The 26,436-nt window shown below is 42.1% G+C and overlaps 1 protein-coding gene across 3 annotated transcripts in view; it reads right to left on the bottom strand.

Moving 5' to 3' along the window:
- Positions 1-26,436, bottom strand: part of pcnx1 (pecanex 1) — a 48,788-nt gene extending 22,352 nt beyond the window's left edge. For 2 of the 3 annotated variants that reach the window (XM_008302135.1, XM_008302134.1), the window contains exons 1-13: positions 26,114-26,436; positions 23,869-24,083; positions 19,333-19,438; positions 17,021-17,057; positions 16,052-16,117; positions 14,234-15,958; positions 11,215-11,344; positions 8,985-9,178; positions 5,569-5,662; positions 3,389-3,446; positions 2,519-2,751; positions 998-1,151; positions 717-749 (exon numbers count right to left, since the gene is read on the bottom strand). In XM_008302135.1, coding sequence (XP_008300357.1) covers positions 717-749; positions 998-1,151; positions 2,519-2,751; positions 3,389-3,446; positions 5,569-5,662; positions 8,985-9,178; positions 11,215-11,344; positions 14,234-15,958; positions 16,052-16,117; positions 17,021-17,057; positions 19,333-19,438; positions 23,869-24,083; positions 26,114-26,266 — 3,198 coding nt within the window. In that variant the 5' untranslated portion in view covers positions 26,267-26,436. The remainder of the gene's footprint in view (positions 1-716; positions 750-997; positions 1,152-2,518; positions 2,752-3,388; positions 3,447-5,568; positions 5,663-8,984; positions 9,179-11,214; positions 11,345-14,233; positions 15,959-16,051; positions 16,118-17,020; positions 17,058-19,332; positions 19,439-23,868; positions 24,084-26,113) is intronic. The other variant, XM_008302136.1, reaches the window with a different exon arrangement.

A 26,436-nucleotide genomic window follows, 5' to 3' on the forward strand; every position in this document is an offset into this window, starting at 1 on the left:
CCCCAAAGAAAATATCGTTTCTGTGTTATCAGTGTCATATGAGCCCCGGGGACAGTGACACAGGTATAAGCAGAAATAGCATCAAGTGTAAGGTTTCACAGGAGAAGGAGGAAGCCTGTCTGCAGGTTTCAACCCAAGAGGCTACTGTATGAGCTGCCCTGTTTTCTACGCCGAGGGAAGCGCTGACAGTTTACGCACCAACAATCAGATTACATAGACCGGGGCTTTCTTTTTTTTTTTTTTCTCCAGTCCCAAAATGTCATGAAAAGGGAAGGAAAGAAGTCCTTGAGGTGAGCTGAGGGGACTGGAAAGGGGACGGCACAAGGGGGGGAGAGACGGAGAGGGAGCGAGATGCGCACAAAAGAGTGAGAGAGTGAGCTGTGGTCTAAACTCTGACCAGCTATTTAAAGCTTGTGCCTGCAGCTGAGTAAGAGCTGCATTAATAAAAGACGCTGTTTCAGTGCAGCCTACTGACGCAAGGGAGGGAGGAACACACACTTACAGGGGAAAAAACGGCATCATTTTCCAGAACCACAACAACAAAAAAGAAAAAACAGAACACTGATGAATATCTACGGGTCAGGTTGTCAATGAAAGGAACTGATTCTGACTTGTTTATCCCTAGTTTAACGGAACTTTCTTTTTGTTTAGGCGCTATTTTTTTGACATGTCACGCTTCTAACAGGCTGAAAAGTGATTTATAATTGGCTACTTACATGTCGAGGGGAAGAGGAGTCTGGTTGAACACTCTGCCAATAAGAAAAGACACAAGTGAATTCACCTCGAGCAAACATATAAATATTAAAAAATTGTTCTGAGAAATTGTTTTTGGCATCAACAGTTCCCTAAAAGGCATTCCAAACTTTGATTTTTTTTCTTACTGGTGTGCTGAAACACATGATGGCAGCTTTTCAACTGCTCCTTTGTAACACTGATTCTCGGTTTCATTTTATAAGGTCAAGTCTAACAATGTTAGGCTGTTAACTCAAGCCCTCACCTTTAGTAAGGAATACTGGCAGCTTGCAATGACGAGGCAGAACTGAAAGACCCAGATGTCGGTGAAGAAACCGTGGACGAGCAGCACTGAACCCAGAAAGGCCACTAGGACAGCGAGCACCACTGCCAACACATTCTCCAAAACCTCCCGGTTCCTAAAACAATTGAGAAAAGTCAGTTAACTGGGACATTCAGACATCAGACTTACTTTTCCTGATGCTAAGTATCAAAATCAGGCTTAAAAACATCAAAAAGCAAAGAAAATTTTAAAAAAATATACACAAAAACACACTTAACACAGACAGCAAATGTGAAATAATGTGATGGTGATAACAATCCTAAAGACTCAAAGTGTCCAAACGAACAACGTGTTCCAGGGGATGGTGTCAACAGTGAAAAAGGATCAGTTGCTCTGGACTTTAACTGATTGATCTTGATCTGATGGGACAGTAAACTGGAAAGGCTGTAAAAGAGAATATGGACGGAAGAGGTCTGAGATATAAACTACCTCTAGTGCTACCTGCAGTACTTTAAAAAACAAATGAAGGAATAGTGGAATCGATTCCATCTTTCACTGAGAGTTGTAGTCGTTCTTCGTGATGCCGCTGAGAAGCTGACAAGCTGCATTTTGAATGAGCTGCAGACGAGACGAGGCTGACTGACTGTCTGACTCCCACATAAAGAGAATTACAGTAATCAAGACAAGAAGAGATACAAACACAACCCCCAAATCCTTTTAACAAGCGTAATGACTCGAATTTTGCTGTAGACCTAACAACAGGGCTGATCTGCTTGTTGAATGCTGAACCAAAAAGACAACTGACAGCCACGATACATCCATGGGTTTTTCAGCCCCTGGAATGGAAACTTAAAATTGAGATATTTTATCAAAATCACTTTATTTTACACCTCTCATTTTAGTATTCACTAACAATAAACCACTTACATTAACCAGATTCTGTAAAAAATTAAAAAATTTAGAGTGACCAGCAGTCATGTGACAGATATTCAGACACTTATTGGCTGAACTAGGCTGAACTGCAGGCAGTGGTAACACAGAGCACAAAGAAACAGGTACTGAAACTATTAGAAATATTTTAATTAATAATATTTATAGGATGTAGATTCGCCATATTTTTTCCAGTATTGATAACACCAGTGGGAACTTGGACAAAAGTTTTCCATGCTGATTACAGGTTTTTTAATTTTGTAAAATAAATAATTGAAGAAATCCAACTTTGTTTCATTATGACTTTGCATAACTGCACAAAATATTTAGCCATGCTTGTGCTGTTCCCATAGAGCTGCAGGACTTTTTGTTGCAGTGAAAAAGGATCTCACAATGAGGAAAAATGTGACAGGAGCAAAAAATAAATAAAAAATGTCCTGAAGCTGCTTAGGGAAGAATTAAGTGGGGCCAAGGACAGAACCTTGTGTTGCACCATCAGAGACAGGTACAGGGGAAAACTCTCCAGTTATTTAAATAACGTGAAATCCAGAAGGAGATGCAGTGCAGCTTTACCTGTCAAACAGTGCCAGCAGGGTAAGCCGGTCGAAGTGCAGGCCCACCCACAGGTAGGGGAGAAGCCACAAGCGGTAGTACTGCTTGGCTTTGCCAGCGGCAGTGGTGGCTGCAGGGTCCTCTTGTCCCAGTGGTGCATCCTGGAGCTCCGGGCTCAGATCTCCGTCCTGCTGCTCCAGCAGCTCTGGGTCCATCGTCAGCAGACGGTTCAGACGGATCTGAGGGAGGGAGATCTGCCCCACAGTCAGTCAAACTTATCTAAGCTGCAGTTTGGCCAATAACACAACTCAAAAAGAGTGTACAGACAAGTTTTTTTAAAAAAAAGTTCTACTACAACATGCATACATGTCAGTATAGGTAAATTCAATGCATAAAGTATGAAATCATATCTCTCTGAATACAGCTGGGAGTGTTTGATCTTGGCTGTTAAACAGGATAAAGACTGCACAGTCATCCCAGACATAACGACTCTTACTGCAAAAATACAGCGAGCATCAGATGACTGAAGATGTCTTCCACAGAACAAGCCGATCAGATATCACAAGATAAACCTTGTTAAAATTGTTTTCAGAGTCACCTGGTAGCCACTGTAGTTATTTTAAAGTTGGTGTAATCTGATTTGTTTTTGGCTTGAGGCAACCAAAAAAAGGGAAAAAAGGAGAAGAGAGCAACAGCCAATGCAGCAAAAAGCTGTTTAAACTCCCGTAATAATATGCAGAAATATGCAAAACTGGAGTGCAGAAATGGAATCACTGTTTTTGTCATTGTGTGTCCCCAGTTTCAGTCTGTCAGTATTCTTTCTCTCTCTAAAATGCACACTGACACATATACATCTACAGAGAAACAGCAGCTCACTGGTTAGGCACTCACCAGGTCATGAGGGTAGAAGCGAACTGAGGTAGAACTGGAGAGGTGGGAGTCAGTATCCCTGCAGGGCATTAGACAAAATGGGAAACACAGATGAGAGAAAAGCATCTGCTGCACTTACTGTGTTAAACCATGATTCATTTCCTGGTGACCTCAAACTAAATAGCCAATAGGCTATTTGCTTTGCTTTTGTACTGTACGGTTATGTTTTCTCTAAAAGCCAGAGTTCCAGAAAAAGCCAGGAGCCAGGGGGGGAACTGACTGAACAAAGACTGGCAAAATATGAAATAATAACCTGCAGCTGGACAAAAGATGATGAAAGATACATTTACTGTACATCAACTGGAGTCAGGATAGGTCACTGTATTGACAGAGCAGAATCTAAAGCAATAACTGCTGACCAAGCACTGGGGCATCTTACATATTGTTTAAATCCTTAAAGGAGAACAATGTTTATATGCTTCTCTGCTAAGAATTCAATGAGAGGGTTAAGACCACTCTCAGTGTTTGTAGCATGATGTTAAATATGAAGTTACAGTCAGTAGCAGTGTTCATTAAAAACTCTGATTAAAGATATTGGTTTATGACCCATTTTTCATGCTGAAATAAAAACTGGAACCCAAAAATTAAACAACAAATTAAAAAAAAAAGAAAAAAAAAAGGGAGCTATAATGAAATGTTTTACTCTTTTTGCCAACAGCTAAAAACTAAATGACAATTTTCATAACAGACAATTGGAAAAAATGCTCTAATGCAAAGAGCTTTTCAGTGGTTTGCACCAAAACTCCTGTTGTTAATCAGATTGTTCAGTTTAAGCTGTTTGTATGAACGTGTCTGTCGGTAATGTTATCTGGCGGTTCTAGAAAAAAACAGACTTCTGAACTAAACTCATCTACAAAGTAAAAGACAGTAAGATAGTGTTATTCGAATACTGCTAATGTGACACAACTGATGTGGATGTAACTTTACTGTCAGTCAGATGTCTTTCATGTTGCTGTCAGAAGGACAAACTGAATCCAGGCAGTAAAGAAAGCTGAATAAATCATTCACACGGCATATAGTTATTGTAATGCTAATGCCAGATGAGCTGGACGAACAGAGAGAGAGAGGCTCAGAGTTAGTAAATGATAACTGGATTTACTGAGGAAAATCTGTCTGTTGGACATGAACACTGGGCCTGTTCCAATAAAAATAACACCTGCACATAACACCTCATGGAAACAAAGATGGGGACAGCTGTAACCTGAAAGTGCTTAGATTAAAAATGCAAAATGCAAAAATTAGGTTAAAATGTCGGTGATGAAAACTAGACAACAACATTTTTAGTTTCTGTTCAGTAAAACTAATAAAAATCAAATGGCTGGACTAAATCTGTACAAAACCTCAGTCAGCTGTTGGTGGCAGCTTCATATTTAGCAGCATATAACTAAATAAAGTGCTAACTTAATAATGATGTGCCCTTCCTGTTAATGCTGCACTTTTCCTTTGAGTGACCAGAACGATTTTAATGCTGCAATTTATCTCAAGTGAAATAGTGCAAAAAAAACAATGCTGATGTATTTGTTTAAGAATTCAAACTAGAACTGAAGATGAATGTTGGACATACAACAATGAAAAGCAGCACATCCTCCTTCTGGCAATGTAATTAAAAAAATGACTTCTATGACTTATTAAAAACTCTAATCAGTTAATTGTTTCAGGGTCTAGAGATGTTACATTTTCTAAATACAAAGCTCAAAGGAAGCCCGCATAAAGAAAAACAAAACAGGGGCCCAACATGGAGCCTTGAGGTACTCCACAGGAGACAGAAAGCTGCTGTTTCAGAGGAAGAATCCAAACCACTGTATTCTAATGACAGAAATAGAGGTAAATATGCTTAGAATGTAAACTTGCGCTGCTGTGACAGAGCTCAGGGTCTGATCTTCAGCTCAGTTCATTAACCACAAAAGTTGAGTGTACCTGAACAACTTGGTCAATTGAAACAAACAATTAACTAACTAGCAACCAACAGCATGAAACGCCTTGAAATACTGCCCTCTGCTATGTGTGTTACCATACTTCTATAACAGTGAGCAGACCAGCATGATTAGAAACACAACTGTTCACAACAGCAGCCGGAGGGTGTATGTTATCATCTGAATTCCCACTAAACGGATCAGGTGACTTATCAGTTTGACACTAACCATATGTTATTGGAGGCTCGTCTGGTTGCAGGTTCAAAATTGACCAGCGACATGTCACATCCGCCGGCCTCGTACAGGGAGGGCGTGAGCTTTCCTGCAGAAACACACAGAGAAGCACAGTGAGTGGCATGGAAATCACAAGCAGAGCAGGGCTTCGGCTGTGGGAATAATTTCATTAAACTACATGTTTACATGCAGAGAATTAGATGGCCGTGGCAATATTGCCGTGCTCATCTGAGCTAATGAGATTATTGAGTGAAAGTGCCTCCTCCCAAAAGAGGCTGCGAGCGAGTCAGTCATTTCCTGCTCGCCTTGAAAAGCTGTCAGCTTGTTCCCACTGCACGTCTGTTGCCTCAGTGGAGCTTTAGTACACTTTATCCTGTGATGAGGTACAAAATTAGGGTTTAGATGTAGCGGCCATGACGCTCAACAACTACAGTAAGCCAAAGAAACAAAAAAAATCTCTGACAGAAAGGCTTACTTCATCCGTACCTCACAGATTAGGAGAATGATTGGAGTGGCACACTTTAACAAAGCTGAAGCTAAATCCCTCCCCCCTCCTTTTTTTTTTTTTTTAAACTTCTCTTGCACTTATGGATACAGCAAGAAACACTTTAAAAAGAGAGCTACAAATTCTGACAATGCTGGGTTATTCCTTGTAGTCCAGGTGGAATACAAAATGTTGCTATGGTAACACAGTTCCCTCTCCGGTTAATCTAAACTCGGCTGCGAACCAAACGTTGAAGGTATAATGTAAAAGTGTGGTTATTAAAATTGTTTGGAAAACATGGAGAAAAATAGGGCTAAGCTAAACTCAGGTGGGGAGCTTTGTGGTGTCAGGCATAAAAAAAACATGTTGCATATGAAGTATGACCTTTAAATTAATTAACAAATGAACAAAAAAAATATTTTTCCTGTTTGTCAGTGACATAAATTGAGGTTTATTGCCTTGTTTTTGTTGATAGTGAGGTTTTGCAACAGAAAATTGACTTCTAAGAACTTTCCCTGGGATGCACTTCTAGTTATTTCAGGATGTTTGATGAGGACACGGCCTATTGAGCAAGGCTGTTCCCATGAGGAACGCTTCACAGAACTGCAAAGAAGAATATTTTCATAACACACTTCATGCAATGGACCACAGGTGTTCAGGAAAGTGCTGGAGATGTGTATAACAGTTTTCAGTACTGCAGTCAGTTTCAGAATTGATTTTAATATTTTATTGCTTACACGTTTGATCTTTGAACTCCTAATGAGCTGGATCGATGTTTGTGATACTTGAGCCGCCTGAATCTGTTCCTGAACCTCGCCTTATGACCAGAGGGCGATCAGACTTTTGTTGTTTGTGTCTCTCAGGCTCACACTAGAGTTTTAAAATTCTGACAGATTGTGAAATCAGGCTGCATCTCTTGCGTAAGTGGAAACTTTACAGATATTCTCTCTAATCTCAGACGTGAAAACACAAAGACTGGAAATATAATGGCCAGTCACACACACACTACAGGACATTATCAAGATTATCATGCCAGAGGGAGCGATGAGGGAGCGCTGCATCACGTCACATGAGGAAGCAGCTGTAACCAAATTAGAGACTGTGGAGCAACAACTAATGATACTTTGCAGTGAGAAAAAACAAAAGCAGAAGGCTGAATGAGTCTGGATGAGAAAATATTCAGGAAGATGCTGTCAATACAGACTGTCTATTCCTCAGTGAGAGCTGGAGGTGACATTTTAGGCTTTATTATCTGTGACTAACGTTAGCTTCAAAGGCTGGTGTGTCTGTTGCTTTGGGCGCTTCATGCAATAATCATAACCAAGTTTAACTCGCAAATATCGAACATGTTTGGTGTTATCGATTTGGCCCTGATGAGTTCAGGAGGTTTCCAGCTGGATCTGGTAACACCTCACATTACCAAACAATCTGTGTTGAACACTGGCTCAGATCAAGATCCTAGACCAGATTTGTCCTCAGATTTTTGGGATGGGTGATCCGTGTGCTTCATCACATGGGGAAGCAGCTGTAACCGAATTGGAGACGGTGGTGCAACAACTAATAATACTTTGCAGGGAAAAAAAAAAACAAAAGCTAAAGGATAAATGAGTCTGGAGGAGAAAATGTTTGAGAACGTGGTTTGTCTATTCCTCAGTGAGAGCTGGAGGGGAGAATTTAACTATGAGTTTTAATATCTGGGGCTAACGAGTGTCTGTTTCTGCGGGCGCTTCATGTGATAACCATAACCAACCTGATTTTAACTCCAACATGTTTGGTATAATTAGGGCAGCACTGATGAGTTTGGGAGGTTTCAGACTGGATTTGTAAAGACCTCACATTACCAAATAATCTGGGCTGAACATCGGCTCAGACCAAGATCCCAGACCAGATTTCTCCTCCAATTTTCAGGTTGGGTGAAACACGGGTAAATTAACCCGAAACTCCTGTAGCGTGAGCCCGGCTGAAGCTGATGGAATAAAAATCACAAGGCCTTCTCTTATTAGTTTTTATGAGGCTACTTTACTATACATATCTTACTTTGTTGTTCTGTTTTGCTACTTTATTGTGTTATTTATATATTTGGTGTTTTGTCTTTAGTTTCACCCTCTGCATTTTTACAATTACATCACACTTAATAAAGTTATTATTATTAGTAGCAGTATTCTCGTAACCACGTAGGCATCAGGGGTGCACAAAAACCTACGCTAACACTCAGACACTGTCAAAGACGCTAACTCAAATGCAGATGAGACAAGTTGGGTAAAAGCTCTGAGGTTACGAGCACAGAAACACACACTCAGACCATCCAGTGTGTCGCAGCAGTAATCTGCTTCCTGCTTCTGGTCAAATTATGAGCACGAGTAGTAATCCATTCATCGCTGCTTCAGAGGAGGAGTGTATAACGGCTCTTACACAACGTCCACTTTGTTCCACAATCATGTTGGTCGCCGTCCTGAGATATCAGTCAAACATCCTCATGTACAGCCATCAACAGCAATCAGTGACACTCTGCTGTCAACACTGAGGGTAGGAATGTGCTACGCTGTGACCAAAGGTTAACACCCGAACATCCGAATGAGGTCAAGTATTGGCTACAGACACAATATCACAGACAGAGATAAATGGAGCATGGATAATGGCGCTGGGCTTTGACTGATTACGACAGTCCACCGACCGTGGATAATAGTGCTCTGCTATGACTAACTGCAAGAGTCATATCTGTGACCAGCTCTCTTCAAGCAACTCCGCACCATCAAAGCTACTGCATTCACTTTCTAACCAAAGCGTATCGAACCAAAATGACACAGCCAAGACAACGATCTTACGACAAGACGCCCGTATCTCTCCACAAACTACAAGTCCTTCAATCTTCCAAGAGAAATCCCTGTTTGTTCGAGAAACTCAGCTGTCTATGAGCGCTCCCTACCGAAGTCATCCTGCAAGCTGGTGGCGCCGACAGTTGAGGCCTTGTCCTGAGAACCCTCCAGGTGTGTGCTTCCATTCCTGGCCAGCAGGGAGGCGCTTGCGCTCAGCACTGTCACCTGGGACGGGGTTCTGGATGGCTGACTTTTCACCTGGGAAGTAGAAGGCTGGGAGGCCTGGTTGAGAGCCTCCTGAAGACTGTTGGAGGAGAAGGGAGAAGGGGAGGAAATGAGAAGTGGTGGAGGCCAGAGGGTACTGCTGACGTACAACAACACAGGTGAGAGGGATGAGACATGGAAAAATGTAAAACAGACGGGATTTCAGGTGAGATGATGCACGTGCACAGTGGAGGTCCTCAAGTCGTGGCCAAAAATAGTAGTGAAATGGCAAGAAAATATAACAAGCTACTTTTTGTATATTGTATTTCCTCTATTTTTTTTTTTTTTTACACTTAACTTCAATCATGCCATTGTTGTCTATGTATTAACATTTAGTGTTATTATTAACATGTCAGTGACTTGTAGTAAAGGTTAAATTTAAACATGTTATCATCAAAACTTTAATTTTCCACATTAAACTATTATTTACACATTCTAGACAAACCTCTATAATAAAGATTTGTGACATGAGTGTCAAAGCCATTTTTAGTACTTTCTAAAGTTAGAACGCAACAATAAATCTGTGTAAAAGCAACTTATTTCTCAGTTGTTTTTTATTAGAATCTCTTCTTAGGAAAATCTACCAACAGGTGTACATCACCTCAAATTGTGCTTAAAGATAATCCTCAGTGATGCAGAGCAGTAAATGTAGAAGACTTTGAATCAAAGTAGTATTGCACAATGTCCTTCCCCTTAAACTTAGGCTATAAAGTTTATTGTAAGTAATCACAACACTGAGAAAACTACATGGCAGAGCAGAAGGTGTCTAGTGCACCACTAAGAAAGTTAAAAACAAAAAAGTACAGGGAGTGAAGGGACAGAGGAGGGTGGAGGGATGAGTGGAAGAGGGAACGATTTTGCATTTTGCAAGTTTATTGACCCCTGGCAAGCTGCACACTTGTCTTCCTGACTTAACGTTTTTCAAGGCTCAGCATTTAGAAATGTGACCTTGCAAGACAGATACATGAAAACATGGAGCCTTGGCTTAAGGTGAATAGCTGTTGGCAGAGGTACAACAAAACTGGAGGAGTTTTACGGACTTCAGAAGAGATTGATGTACATCCACAGAATGAGACGAGCGGAACTTAAACATGCACTTAGTCTGTGGCGTTAACAGCACTGCAACTTTACATGCAGTAATAAAATAGTTTTCTTAGACAGAACACTGAGGGGTTTTATGTTTTCTTTCACAGGGGCACACAAGCTGCTGCTGGAACCGATCCTGTGACCTTTCAGTTATGACAGAGTGTCTCTAATGAGGCTCCAAACTCAGAAGTGACAGATCATTTGAGGTGTTCTGCAGGGCGGTACTCAATCAGGATTAAACGTCACTCTGTCCAAAGAGGACTCAGATTTTCAAGGTTAGATCCCATAAAGTTAGAAAAGAGACTGATAAGGGTGAAGAAGTAACATGCAATCACAATAAAAAAAAGCTAATGTTGTGATAGGAGTGTGATTGGGAGAGTAACAACTTTGGAATGATGTAACAGGTAGTAATTTACCATTAGAAATAAGGTAACATTTTAGAAAAGAAAAAACACGTTGAAATAATTTTCTCCATTTAATCATTAAGTTGTTTGTGTACTTAGCTGCCGGCTTAAACTTGTGTTTTTTTAAAATGATCAATATAATCGTCGGTATAATCTCCACAGAAAGGTCTCTAAAAAGGGCAAAGCAACGTGATACAGCAGGACGCCTGTATTACTGAACAATTCATGTGCACATCTGAGAGGAGACGGTGTGTCAGCCAAGTAGATTAGTCAGACCTTGTGGCCCTGTGCCTTTGAATTTGTGAGGACTCCATTCTTTGATCCATGTTCAAAATGTGGAATTTAAAAGATTAGATGGTGAGATAACGGGATGAAAAAGAGTGAAGTCTTGAGAAAAGGAGGACCAAAGACACCACATGCAGAGAGGAGACAGCAGTCCAGTGATAGATGTCCTGTTTGATGTCATGTACAGCAGAAGACGCAAAAATTGGTGTTGATGTGGGACAGGAAAGAGCGCCGCCTGGTAACATGCTCATACCAGGCGACGCAACGACAGAAACGAGTCCCTGCTCCATGCACGGCGTACCTGAGAGGAGATCCAATGAGGGAGGTGGGTGGGGTGGGGTTACTCCCTGCGTTGTGTCGCCGCCGCACCGCCTGCCGACGAAACGTGCTACGCTCGCGACGAAATATGACCGTCTCCTCACTTCCTGGGGCTGTCATGGTGAGAGACATCATTGGCCAGTTAGATGGGATGCGTTTCCTTTCTTTGAGAGCTTTATGTGGACACTAAGAGGTGGTATTTCCGTGTTATGCTGTTACAAAATCTGGTGCATGTACTTCAGGCTACTGATGAAGAGTTTGACTCCAAAATGAGAGCAACCATTTGGAAAAAAAAACAAAAAACAGACATTGACCACTATATAATTGTCAGAACAACACCAGAACAGAGTCTGTTGGCGACCTTTTGGCTATGACATGAGCTGTGACATCTTTAAAGTGATAAATTTGCTGGAAAAAATAAAAAGCACCCACTGTGGTCACAAGCGGAACTTAAGTGATAATGACTGAAACTCTAAATTTGTCTACATGTCCCAAGGTTCACTGGATTAAACTGCTTTAAAGTGCGACTGTATCTTTTGGAAGCATAATGAGCACATTTCTTCTCTCTAGAGTGTTACTTGTCTTGGTGTAATGATTACCTCATGGTAGCTAATGTTAGCATGTCTGCTAATAAGGTACAGTGTAGGGATGGTAACGAGTAATAGTTAATCGATTCATTGCTATTAATAAGTTAATCAACTAAAACTATATATGAACCAATAAGACAGAAGATGAGACATGCACGTCAGAAACTGTACTGTTTATTTGCTGCAGTACCTAGTTGCACCATGAGGGGGAGCCTCTGATGATTTAATGAGATGGAGTTACCGGTGTGTATGCTGACTGTCCATAAGGGTCGCATAAAACAAGCACACCTCTCATTCTATAACTGCTAACTGTGGCAGTCGTGTTGATGGACTCTGCAGCATCGAGTTGTGAAAAAGGTTTAGCTAGCTACCTGAGGCTCATGCTAATGCTAAACCAGGATTTTCAAATGCTAACACAAGCCGGTCTGTCAGTAGAGAGCAGCTGTAGCCACTAACGCTGCTAATGTTAACAAGCTGGAGGACTCTGATTACATGTTTCCGATAACAATAAATCTAAAATTATACAATGAATTGTTGATGCTCTGCTCTAAGTATAAATATATTTTAGGGGTGGCAGTAAATACTGACAGATTCCCTTGAGTTACAAGGACTGTATTTGAGTATTTGTGTTTCAACTGAAGAGTTGTTTCCAGCAGCTGGACTAACGGGCAAGTTGATCGGGAATGAAGATTTTTTTTTATGTCAAAAGCTGTGAATTTTATGTGGAAGACTGAAGCTCCTTTGCTGTGTTTAATATATTGGATTTTGTCGTTAATTTCTATTTCAAGTTACATGGTGTTAACTTTAACATCAAATTTCTGAAGCAACCTAGCTGATTTTGTGGTGAACATTAAGCGTCAGTGGTTAAAACAGTTTAATAAACAAAAGATTCACAGTATTCCATTCTCTTTGACAATAAATTGCCAATGTGGCTGACTACTGGTTAAGGAAATCGTTTGAAGTTCAGAGTGTTTACTTCTTATGTTATTCTTTCCTTAAAATCATTAGAGGATTCATCTGCAATGTGCTAACATGGAGGGTAACAGTGACACAAATACAGACAACTATTAAAAGCAGGAAAATGACTCATCAGTTTGTGGCTAAAGTTAGTTTACTCTTGCTATGTTTAGGCAGCATTAGCCTCTGGGTGTATGTCAACCGGTTATGACTGTAGTGGAAAAACCAGACTGTATAAAATTGACGAGATCAGGCGTTTACAGCTTTTTGTTTGTATGATAAATAATGTACAGCTTACTCACTGAAAGGATACTAAGGCTTGCTGCAGTACCAGAAATAGTACAAGGCTCAACAGACATCTTCCAAGTCAAACAAATTCCGACTGATAACCCCACTGACAGCTTCGAGTCCAGTCAAACAGTATCTTTAGCTCAGATTCTAATTCCGATAAATGCCCCTGCACTGACTGTGACCTATCTGGCTTCGAGTCATGTAAATAAAAATCCACACAGCAGGAATCAAATGAGAGTACAAAGTATGGCATGTCCTGAGCCAACAGTTGATATGTCCAGGCATATCCTGCCTCTAATATTGTACATCCCAGGAGGTGCACACTCTAGAAAAAGCTGATGAGTGCCAAGACCATGAGAAAAAGAAAAAAAACCAGCACACAGAAGCCAAAGAACAGGAACCGAGACAATGAAGGACTCAGTAAAAACACCAGATATTAGCTGGGAAGTTTGAAGAATGTGGGGGAGGGAATGTCTATTACATGCAGAGTGTATGACACTAATAAGAGAGCTGCTGTTTGTCTAACCTCAGCACAAAGCACACACTGTGCCATCATGCTAACAGTGTTCTACACAGGGAACACTATGCTTGGGTCAGAATTGTCACTCCATGGAAACTCACCATGGCTACACTAAATGAGCAAGACAGACAACATCTCATATGCAGACACACACACATACACACACACACACACACACACACAGACAGGCAATTTTGAAGCAAGCTTAACGTCTGGAGGACTACACCCAAAACAGATCCCAGTTTAGCACCTCTATTGTTGTGCTCCTGTTAATAAACCCAGGAAGCAAACTAATATGATACCTACAGAGAAAGCATGTTGAAGACATCTAAAGGGTCATTCAGGTATTACCTAAATAATGCTTATCTGCAAAGCAAATACAAATAATAAATCCAAACTAATGTTATTATAATCTATGTTCTGTCTGGGGCCCATATCAGTATCATAAAGTTCTGCTAATGATTCACCAACGAGAGAGCATGTCTAACCTTTAAATGTGTAAGGAGGCAGGGTTAAACACAAAATTTCTTCTGATGCAGAGTCACTACACCTACAAGATTAAATGTGGACTAGTCATCAAACACGAGCAGTAAACCAGACAGAAAGCAATGTGTTCAGTATGTTGGAGCGCTGTCTGTGGTACGTACCCCGCAGGGAAGCAGCAGTGGCATCCTGAGGCTCTGTGAAAGCTGCCTGGTTGGGCAGACTGTTTCTGGAGCGGGTCACTGATTCCAGCTGGGAGGCCCGACCCAGCAGAGATGCCGCATCTAGAACCTCCCCTTCTTTGGCTTCCAAGTCCGACTTGGAGGTGGTAAGGGGCCGAGGCCCAGCTGGAGCTCCGAGGCGGCTGGGATCATTAAGGCAGGCAGCCGTACCACTGTCCAAACTCAACACTCTAGCATGCGTTTTGGCACTGCCTGTGCTGGGGGTACGGCGGGAGGAGCGCCGCTTGCCTCCGGTTCGCACCCCTGCCTCAGCTTTTACTGTGGAGGAGGAGGAGGAGGAGGGTGCATTGGCGGCAGCGTGCTTGGCTTTCAGGGCCCTGTAGTGGCCCTCTGGTGAGTGGCAGGAGCGGGAGGTGCTAGATGAGCTGTCTGTACTTAGGTGGTGGGTGGAGTGGAGACTGGAGGCACAACTGAGTTCACTCTGATCACTGGAGTCATCCTCTCCACCCCCAGTGAAGACAGCACTACAAGGCTTGGCCATACCACGTAAAGACATGTAGTCCCGGTGACGGCTGGCATCAAAGCTGCTTGCTCTTTTCTTGCCAGTCCGCCGGCGTCCACTGCGCCCTGCTGACAGAGAAGAAGTCCTCTGAACAGTGTTAGTTGACTTTGGCTGAGTGTCCTCTTTCACCTGTTCCTGTTCTGTGGCAGCTACACCTGTTGAGCCATCGGCACTGGTTCTGATGCCAGGCTCTTCTGTGCACGTGCCAGTTTCTACCAGTTCTTGGGTTCCAGAGGACGGGGTGTCAGCAGTTTGTTTAGCGATAAGCTCATTGGCATGAGGGTTTTTATTGGCCTCCCTGGAGGGAAGGTTACTGAGACCTCGAGAGCTAATACTGCCAAGGCTAGAAGTCCTGCCGTCTGCAGCAGCAGCAGATACAGCCTCTCCTCTGTCACGCACACGTTCATCCCCTGAAAGCGAGAGCAGGCTCTCCACATGTGTCGAGCTGGTCTGCTCACTGTGGAAGCTGCTGACAGTGCTGTTGGTGTCCCTGTCTGTGCCGCTGCAGTAGCTCTCTGTGGAGCCACTGCTACGAGTACTCAGGCTCCTCAGGCTTTCAGCACTTCGCTCTCCTCCCTGGGACTTTCCTCCTCCACTGGAGCTTTTCCCACCACCACCCACCTCCATCTGATATAGTCCAGAGCTACCTTCCCCTGCCTCCCTGGAGGCTGAGCGAGCGACCCTGCGTGGTTCTTTGTGCCTGTAACACTCCACTCCAGAGGTGGAGGGCACAGCTTGGTCCTGCTGGTACAGCCGCTCTGCCCCCTCTCTGTCACTGACCCCCGGCCTGTGTGTCCTGGCCGCCTCCAGCTCACACACTGGGTCGAGGCCACCTCTCCTGGGGGGAGGATACAGAGCAAAGTCTGGTAGACTGGGGTCTGGGAAAGCAGAACCCGCTGAGCTCGAGGTCCGGGGCAGGCCTCGAGAACGGAGCTCCTTCCTAAAGGTCTGGGATTGCATGGATGAGTGAGTGGTCATCTCTGTGTCGCAGGAGGAGTGTGACAGGCTGAAGTGATAAGCAGCAGAGTTACAGAGATCAGCAGGCTCCCTGGACAGCTCTGAAGGACACAAGGAGGTTGATGGCTGCAAGGAGGCGAAGGAGTCGTTGGGAACAAGGCAGTACATCTTTGTGTCTGAGAGCAGATCTAAATGGACACAAACAGAAAAACACATTAGGGAGGGAGCTGTAATGTCACAGTCTCAAACATTAAAAAGCTCTTGTTTGTACATGTATTTACCATGATCATGACTGCAGCTCTCAACAAGAGTCAAACTAATGTCATCTGAGGTCTTTCCCACATCTCCTGCAAAGACAAGAAAAAAGCAATCAGGAAAAGACAGGTTTAATCAATTATTAATACATTCACAACCACTATCTTTGGGAAGCCACACATGACTGGCCTCTGCAGAGGGTAAAGACACAGACACCCTTGACTTTGTCTCAGAAATACTTCTTGTAAATGTGGAACAGCCAAATATAATGGAGGTACGAGCTGTTCTGAATAGATTCATTGAATGCCCTGATGTCTGCCCAAAATAACATTTGAACAAAGATGCAACTGTTTCTATTAGACTTTGCGATCGCTGTTTTTCAAATCAAGTCTTTTCGAGAGTGGCCAACAGCTTTCTAGGAGTTTGTGATGAACAGTGTGAGTGGAGAGGGAAGAGGAGCGGATTTAAAAACTAAACCCCTGCAGAGCCCTTGTCCCACTTTGGACCATTTCCTACCATCACAAACTGGCTGATAATTAGAATGGCATCGAACAGACTCTCTGAATTATTCAGATGACGCAGCCGCCCCGCGCTAACGCTCGGTACAATGGACCCAAAGCGCAGCTACAAGTTCATTTAATGTCGTCTTCTCTGTATTCCAATAAAGTGTTCCTGGAGAATGACTCTCATGCTGGGTCTTACAGTGTATTAGTTTTTATTCCAAACTCAGCAGCGCCTGTCGGAAGCCGCCTCGTCTTGGTGTGACTGCTGAGGTCACAGTAATGCTGAGTCAGACTACAACTCCTGTGCAGCTGGGGTGATCATGGTCAAGGATGTGGTTATCCCACAAAAAGAAAATGCATCATAGGACTGCAGAAGCAGATTGGAAAACCCAAGCTGAATTCTGATGTGTGTGGAACGAGTCAAACAGGCGCAGAAACAAGTAATTTGAAATATGTAAGTCTGAATTGTGATTCAACAGTCGTGATAATTACCTTTGGCAACTGTTGCTCTTCCATGTGTGGCTGCAATCTGAAATTTGAATGAAAGGATAAGTCAAGATCTCTCTCTTTTGATAAAATAAAAATGTTTTTAGGATATCAAAAGCACATTTCTGGAAGAAAACGTTCATAAAAGACAACCTGACAAGGCGTGATCATTATGGAACACCACATCCAAAAGAACACAATCTTTATTTAGTACAAACAGTCTTTAATGTCATCACAGAGAAAAGTTTTGGCTCTTCTTCCAACTTACTACACAGCAGCTGCGCAGAACATGTTGGCTGATTAGTGACTCAAGGACACACAGTACAAAGACGCAGAGCGGAGCACCCATGGGGATTCAGAGGTTAAATATATCTCACAGAATAAAACAGCTAAATAACTTTGAATATTAAAGGAGATATCTGCTGACAGCGAGCTGTGTGAGGATCACTGTTAATGAAAACACTGTTCAACACACGCGCGCGCACACACACACATACACAACGCAACAGCTGCTTTCTCTATTGCAGCAACGATAAAAGCCAAGTCATTTAAACTATACTTTTATCCCACAGGTTTGGCTTGAGCCCCTTTTAGACAGGCACTCTCTTCAAAGAATCCGACGGCATGTTGACGTCATGTCTGAATGAGCACCCTGCCTGCTTTTTTAAAATAAAAGTCATGACGCTGATATTGCTCGGTTGGACCTGGTAACAGCTCCAAATCACTTTCAACATGGCACAAGTCTGAACCGCCTGCAGTCACAGTAATGGTTATGCTTACACAAGGGATGCACTTTGAGTTGGATAAAGCACTTTAGGGAAGGATTTTTCCAGATTTTAGCACCACAAAAATAATACTTTACTGTGATGAAGACAGTCTGCAGGTTAGATTAAAGAGATTCACCAATAACTAATTTAATATGAGTTCTGAGAAAATGTGAACAGTAGCTGAAGTCGAGTTTGTTGCTTCCAGATGTTTGGAGGAGTTTTTCCTCTGAATTTAACCTGCAGCAGGATCCATGAGTGTCTCCAAAAGCAAACACTTATGCCCACTAAACAACAGCAGTAACTTCACTAATTACTTCCAATCATAAGTTATCCCAGACATGAAAACAGGATGGATAAGAATCTAACTCTGTGTACAAGTGAGCTGTCACAGACACAGTTTCTATGGTGCAGTTTAATCATTAATCACACAGCAGGTTTAGGTTTAGTGGGGTTTTTTTTTATTGGTGCATTATTATCATTGTGACTTGATGGATTGTTGAATCTCTGTGTGAATGATGCAGTAGGGAACATTAAGGTAACTATGCCCGAATGACAGAATGCTGTCACTTTAACCGATTCAAGAAGCAGCAATGTTACATGTCTGGAAAGGGCTTTAACTGCATGTGTGCACAATGAATGGGTCACATAGTGGACAATACAAACAGACAGACCTTAATTTGACACTAGATAGCTATTGTAGCGTACTGTTTCCATACAAACAGGGACCCAGTATACAGTAGCTGACAACAGCAAAGTGTATCTCATATCTGAAATCACCCACTTGTTTAAATTCACTACTAACACTGTAAGCACAAAGCATCAGTTCTACTGTGATCACTTTTAAGGGTTTTAAATTGTGCCTGATTGTCACACTTAACAACTGGACATTTAAATAAAATGGGGGACTAAGTGCAGTCAGAGCATTATGTTGGACATCAGATCTGCAATTAACTCTTTACTTTCAAAACTAATTGATTCACTGATTATCTTTAAAGCACTGATTTATAACTTAATCCATTAAACATCAAGATGACGTGCAACCATGTGTCCAAAACCAAAAAAGATTTTGATATGTCAAATTCATTTATATGTTATTGTAAAATAATAATAATACAATGATATCAATGACAAAAAAAATGAAATATCCGCCCTCTGCTTTGTTTTTAACAAATGACTACAATGATTAATTCATACCTTACAGTACTAATTCATTTTCTCTAATGCAGCTAATCGCTTGTTTTGCTGGTACACACATCTGAACATACATGTGCTTACCTCATAAACAGTTGAGTCCATAAGTTCAAACTAGACTACTGATCAACAGGTGTTGGTAATAAAGAAGAGCAGTGCTAGCTAGTAAATATGGATGTAAACAATCTAGAGCCGGCAAATGCTTGGAATGGTTGAAATGGTTAACGTATATCTGTGTACATTTGCCTTCTCGTCGTAAAGAAAGAGGCGAGGCGGTGGGTCTTATAATCAGGTCCATCTCCTGCTCAGCCCATCAGGGTATGCACTATGCAGTGTACAGCAGCTCAGTGCTCTGCTTACCTGCTGGTTGGACTCCATCCCAATATAGGAGTTCCTGGAACTGCAGTCCACTGGCGGAGTCTCTTGCCGGATGAAGTCTGACATTTCTATACCCCCTCCAGGGTCCCTTTACAAACACAAACACAAGCACACACTTGTATTACAAACACATGTACAGTGCAGTCCTTCCCCTGAACCCCAAACCCCAAAAATGGACCACCACAACGACAAAATATCAGAACCAGACACTGAAAACAGAAAGAACGGTCAGGTTTTCCACGGTCCTTAAACTACTCATCGGTGAGGCCATTCTGTTACAAAACTGAACCAAATCTAAGCTTAAAATCACAATATTTATTCTAAATCACTCTATTCAACGTGTCTCATTTAAACATTTGCCAAAAATGAACCGTTTGACCTAACGAGACTGTAAAAAACTGAAAAACCTTGGTGAAATTTCATAGACTTTTTCAGCTGAACTACGCTGTGGATTTTTCCAGTATCAAGAAAAAAATGGAAGAAAAGCAAGTATCTATAGCATAAAGGGTCATTTTAAGGGTCATTCCTCCAGTATTGCTAACAGCTGTGAGCACTGGCAAAAATAATGTGCTTTTGAAACACCAGGGTTTTTTCAATTTTGTAAAAAAAAAAAAAAGAAAAACACTCAACTTAATTTTTTGTGATTTATCGGATTGTAGTGGTGTCATGATGCACAGAAGACATTTTTGTGCTGTTTTCAGAGGACAGGACTTTATATTGCAGTGAAAAATGAGCCAGCAGTGAGGAAAAATTTAACTGGAGCAAATAACTTGCTTGGGGGTTAAAAATCTAAAAGGACGCCACAGTGAGATACAACATTCATCCTGTTTTTTGTTTGTACTTTCAGCCACATTACATGTTCTTCATCTCCCTTGCTTCAACCAGTCAAACGGACCCAGTTTAGGGAAAAACACACCATGTGATTTTAGCGATTAATCAGGCTTCTATTTTAAATCTTTTGTATGACTTTTCAAATTCAACTGAGGGACCAAAATCAGATAAGAGCATCTGTGTAGAGGTTCTCTGGGGCTATATTTAGCCCAGACATGCTTGTTTAATGAGCTGGTATGTCGAAACAAACAACTTGCCAGGGATATAAATCATTTCCATATGCCAAAAATGTTTCATAACGGGTCAGACCACAAAACAAACACTGCGAGTGATGAACTTCAACATGCAGCGCTGATGAACGGAGACTGGAAAAAAAGGGACCGGCGAGGGGAAAATGAGTAGGTGGTGGAGCGAAAACACCTTAATCGACTTCTGCTCGGCTTCTCGGCTCCACTGTAAACTCAAACAACCTGGAATGCTGCTCCAGATGTGTGGGCAAAGCTGCGACTGCAACTGCCCCTGTGGTCGGGAGCTCTCATTCTTCTTGTTGCCTTTCCCCTCTCTCGGCGTCCTGCTAAGCACTCCCTCTGGAATGTGAATATGAGTCACTTCTTCGAGTCATGGGCAGTAAAAGGCTGAAACCTTGCTGGCTTTTGTTCCCTCTGAATGAGAGCTACACATCTTGATTTAAAAAAAAAAAAGATAAAAAGCTGGCATTCAGAGCTGGACTACAGCATTAAATTGCTTTTTGTAATATGTTCCATTACTTGTTATTTTGATGTCATGATTAATGGAATTTACATTTAAACCCATTTAAGTCATTATTAGTGTTATTGTTCTGCCATTTTGCTTCATTTTTGTTAAATCAAACTGGAGACACCTGAGCAGCACACTAATGAGGTCATTATTTACCCTAATTAAAGCGTTAATTAGCACATATTTCACTGCCGTCGTTCTTGTCTGTAATAATAAATGGGTTGCATTTTGAACTCTGTCTTTTTACACGATGGCTTTAATAAAAATCAAGAAGCAAAGCAGCCTGTTTTGTCCAGCCAGGATATTAATACTTGAAGTTGGATTTGGGCAATCTATTCATTTTTAAAATGCTTTTCAATGTGACAAATGATGAAACGCATCACCACAAGGAGCGCAAATTATCTGTGGGCATATTTCTACACTGATGCTGGTAAACATCAGGTTGATTTCTGTGCACTGCTTCCTATGGATAGATGACACTTTTGCAGCAAGGTTCTCAGATCATCTACCCTATAAAGGAACATGTAGTTGATATAACAAGTTTTATGATGTCACCTCATGAGCTAATATTCATGTGTCTATACACGTAGAAAAGAACATTCTAACAATGCAGAGTCGAAGTGCACAACAAATTGCTTCAGCACTGACTCAAACACATCCTGCCACAACTTTTCTGCTGCTTGATACAACAAGTAAACTCACATGGTTCTCATTTTCCATGATTATTCTACAAGAGAAGTCTGTCTGATAAAACATCCTTTACACTGATTCAAAAGTTCTTCTATACACTGAGTTTTTACTTTTGTTTTGAACAGGGCAGAGTTCGTTGACATGCATGCTCCACATGTGCACAGAGCAACACTGAAAAGGCATATTTAGTTCCAAAAACAAATGCAGCATCAGTTTTATGGTAATAGTTCAGCTACAGAAAGAATGGTGCTGAGCAAAAAAGGCTACTCTGTTAGCAGTGTCTTGCAATGTTGCCACTAAACGAGGCAACACAACTAATTTACTCGACCATTTAAATCAGCACCACAAAGCTCTGTATGACGAATGCAAAGCCAGAAGTAAACACTATCCAAAGAAAAAAATAATGGTGTTATACCATATGAGAAAATGGCTTTTTTCCCCCAACTCTTTTTATATAATTTTTATTTTTGATTCACATGTACTCCCATAAAAAAATCATTCGAGAAAAATGTCCAAGTCATCTGGTGTTCCATTCATCTAGTGAAAATTCCAGTATTTTTTCATATTTGCCATGCCAGTTTTTTACAATATCCTGCAGCCCTACTGCGCAGCATGCACAATGGCAGCAGAGCAGGAATGCTGGTAAATTAAAATATACCAAACAATGAAATTCTAGCAGCACACTGGGAGACGAGCATACCAACAAATGAAAGTAGGGCTTCATGTTTATGCTCAAACTGATCACCACGATTATTTTGATCAACACAGAGATCAGTTATTCGCTGACTTTAGAGGCTGCTTTAAATTCCATGTTGTTTCCTGCTAAAATCTTTGAATCAAAATGAGATTTAAAGTGAAGTTTTTTTTAAATAGAACTTGAATTCTACCTGAAACGCTTCACTTGCTGAGAATCAGCTTATCAACAGACATCACAATTTGTGGGTGTACCCTAAACGCCTCACATGCAGGCTACAGTAGACATGAGCTCGACGGCTGTGCACAGAGAAGCTTCTAGTCTCCACTGAATTACTAATACACAGCAGCTAAGACAGGTGAGTGGCCAAAAACTACTTTGAAGAGTAAAATAAAGGCTGCTAATTTCTCAAGTTAAAACCAAGAGATTTTATTTACATGGTCTGTTTTCTATGAGCAAAGCATCGCAAATATTGATGTCATAGTCGATGTGGGATTCCAAAATCATGATCTTGATTGACGTTTCAATTGCACAGCCCTTACTGAAAGGAAAGCTAACTTAAAGGCACTTTGTTGAGTTTTTGACCACTAGTAGCACTCTGGAGCTCTAATTTTATTAGTGGGCCCCTGAATCGTTTGTTCTTTTGCAGTAATCATGTGGGTGACGTGTTACACGCTCCTGCCAACGCTTTCACACTATTTCAGTGGCCGACCAGTGTTGGGAACATGCCAAGAACCACAGAAATTAACCAGAAAGATCAGGGAAGAAAACAACTGCGGGCAAGTAAACACGAAGGTAAACAATGCCTATTTTGCAATTTACAAACAAAATCATCCTTGAAAATGTCTCACAAGACAAGAATGCACTCCACACCTGTGTTAGGCCTCAAATATACACATGTTTTGGCAACTAATCCAGAATGTAAACAGAACGTTTGTTTGCTTACAAGAGAACCCCACAGGGCACCTTTGAGTATGTATAATAGGAATGAGACCAACTTTCAGAGTTGAAACCGAGCTTTAATCTTGTCATGAATTTTAAAACAGAGCTCCACAGCAGATGGCTTTGCACAAGATGCACCGAGGACACATTCAATGTCACCTAACAAGAAAATAGCTAATTGCTTGAAAAGTAATTTTCACAGGGGTTGCCGTGGTGTTTTTGCTTGCACGGTATGCACCTTCTCATAATTTCGAGTCAGCCTAAAGTAACTGTTGCATTTGCATTTCTGCTGCTTCAGATAAACAACGTCTTGCCTCCTCACTGCTGCTTTTCCAGCTGGCCTTTAAAGCAAAACACTGCCTCTCCTGTGTGTGTCTTCACATGTCACCGCTAGACAACTGGACCTTTGACCTTAGCTACATTAGACAACTCCAGACCACCTTTAAAGGACTCCACGACCACATTTCATGCGACCCCTTTGCCGCCTATGATCAGGGAGCATGACGTCTTTGCACAATTCCCTCTTACGGCTTTTAAAGAGCACTATGTCTGCTCCATCTCCAGATATTAAATCCATCTTCGGGCTGAATAAGATATGAACTTACCCCGGGCCATTGCTGTCCTCCCGACGGGTGACACCTCCATCATTAGCCCCCTCGGTGCCACCTCTGCTGCCCTGGCTCTCCTTGGCCTGATGCTCCACCACCTCCCCCTCATCCAGGGCATGGTGGAGGCGGTAATTCACCGTCTTCAGCAGCAGGAACATGGCAGCGATCACACCACAGTAGATTCCCACTATCACCATGGTTGGCGGCAGGGCCTGGAATCAGAGGAAGACGTAGAAATTAACTAAAGCAGGCTATCTGACTGATTTTATTTTTCACCCTTAATTTATCTCAGCAGCTCTATTGATTTGTACGTCCAGGTTTGTGCTTTGATTACCCAAACTTCCTGACATGATAAGCTACAGCTAAACAATTATTGATTTTAAATTGCGATTCGAAACAATGCAAGTCGTAAATCTCAAAATCTGCAATTTAGCACGTACACTTGGCAGCATGTCTGACCCAGGTTTGAAACTGTTATGTCAATGCTCCTCACAGCTCCAGTAAAAAGCAAGTGGACTTGTCTTTTTTTTGGATACTGAAGACATTTCACCTCTCCTCCACAAGGCTTCTTTAGTTTTAACTCGCTGGTGGAAAGTCTCGGCTATATATCATCACATGGCGAGTGATATTACTGCCTTCCTTTCCTGGCTTGTTAGGTCAGAAGGAGGTGTTTTAGCACTACAGAGTGCCGGAAACCTTTACCCAGAGTTCCTATTCTGCTACTTCTTCTGGATTACTGTTTTATGGTTGATTTGGTGGCTGTGACGAAGTCCAGTCGAAGCTTTCAGGATTACCACAACCGGGCTGACTGAGAATCTACACAGACCTGTTGTGACGGAGGTTTTACAAATTCATGCTGGCCTTCTTGGGCGTCAAGCATGCTTATGATTGCACCTCATGTGGTCGTGAACCGGAGCTTGACTTGTGTCATCAGGTAGAAAAATAGGTAGACGCACAGCTGAGACATCATTTTCTAAAAGGGAAATAAACTTGTGCATTACTTCCACCCGTAGAGAAAATTACATACGCCACACATCGGTAGCGTTTATTAAAAAAAAAACAAAGAAACTACTGCATTCAATTATCATTTTAATGTCGTTTAATGGGGCAGCTGGCAGGGAGGCCGTTACCAGGAATCTGTATGTGCCGTTTACCACAAGGTGTCTGAGCTTCTTCTGCGTCTCTGTTGTCCTTGAGATATCCTCCTGCATCTGTTTGCAGTTATCAAACAACAAAAAAACAAAAAAACAGCAGCAGCTCTACTCTAACTTGTGGCTCAATATAAACCACAGAGCTGACCAACACATTTCCACTCCAGAAATAGAACGGAAACCACCAACCGATCAGCTTCTCTCTATATCTCTCTCTCTCTCTCCCTCTATATATATATATATATATATATGTTCATACAGGCTGGGTACAGTGATATAGCAGATCTGTACATTCAACTTGCAGTGAATCTAAAAGCCTGATTGAATGATGTGACAAGCAGCCTTTAAACAACAAGCAGGTACAACTGGCACTGCTGTGGTGTCAGGTCCCTTTTGAACACTTTGAAGGTGCCACTTTTGGGATGTAAACACAAAAAGAAACGCCTTCACAACACAAACACGAGCTCCCCTTTGAGCAAACAGCAGCCGCTCATTGGGGTCCGTTTTAAAAACTCGCTGCTTCCATCCCTGTCAGCTGTGCTCCCGCAGTCACAGCTGGTAGCTTCAGAAAAACCGGTGATACCGCAAATCACTACCGACAGCAGGAAAACAAGTAGATAAGAGGAGGAGGAGGGGGGGAAGGGAGAATAAATTCACTGATTACAGCCCTGCCACGGAGCCATCGACTGTTAATATCCCAACAAGGCGACAAGAATTTAAACAAAAGAGCATTCTGGTGCCATGTAGTTGGTGGAGCGCTCACTTGAAAGTGGAGGAAATTAGCGGTTTTTCACGTCCCGTTTTTCTTGGAGTCGCTTTTCTCAGCGACTACATTCGTCAATTTCACGGTTTATTAGAATAAATCGAGCTGCTGGATAATATTTCGTGGCGTTTTCGTTAGTTTAAAGGGTGCTTACGTTGTCTGCGCTCCAGATAATAGACCGAGACCGACCGTTAGTATCCTGTGGCAGCTAACCTAACGGACACTTGGTTAACTTGTCAACAGTCGGGAGAGATTCATTGATATAAAATTTAAAAAAATGTAAAAAGAGGTTAAAATGGGGGGTTTGAAATAAGAAAACACAGCTCACCATGTACAGCGTGAAGGGGAAACATAGCAGGAACAGCCAAAGGTAGAGATGTAAAGCGTTGACGAATGTGTTTTGATCGGGGTCGTAGTACCATCCGCCTGTGACTGAAGCCCAGACCCCCTGCCTCAGGATCTGCAGCGTCTGAGACCCCATGTCGGCTTATTCCCCCCTTCCGAGCGACACCGGGCGGAACCGAGCGACGGGAGAACCGGGGTGACACGCTGGCTAGTCGTCGCCGAACATGACAAACGGCGCTCTGTTTTCAGACGGTGGCCTGAAAATCCCCTCTGCAGCCATCTTCTCTGCAGCTAGCCAGCCAGCTG

This window comes from Stegastes partitus, unplaced genomic scaffold (assembly GCF_000690725.1).
Source record: "Stegastes partitus isolate 25-593 unplaced genomic scaffold, Stegastes_partitus-1.0.2 Scaffold1765, whole genome shotgun sequence".
NCBI lineage: Eukaryota > Metazoa > Chordata > Actinopteri > Pomacentridae > Stegastes > Stegastes partitus.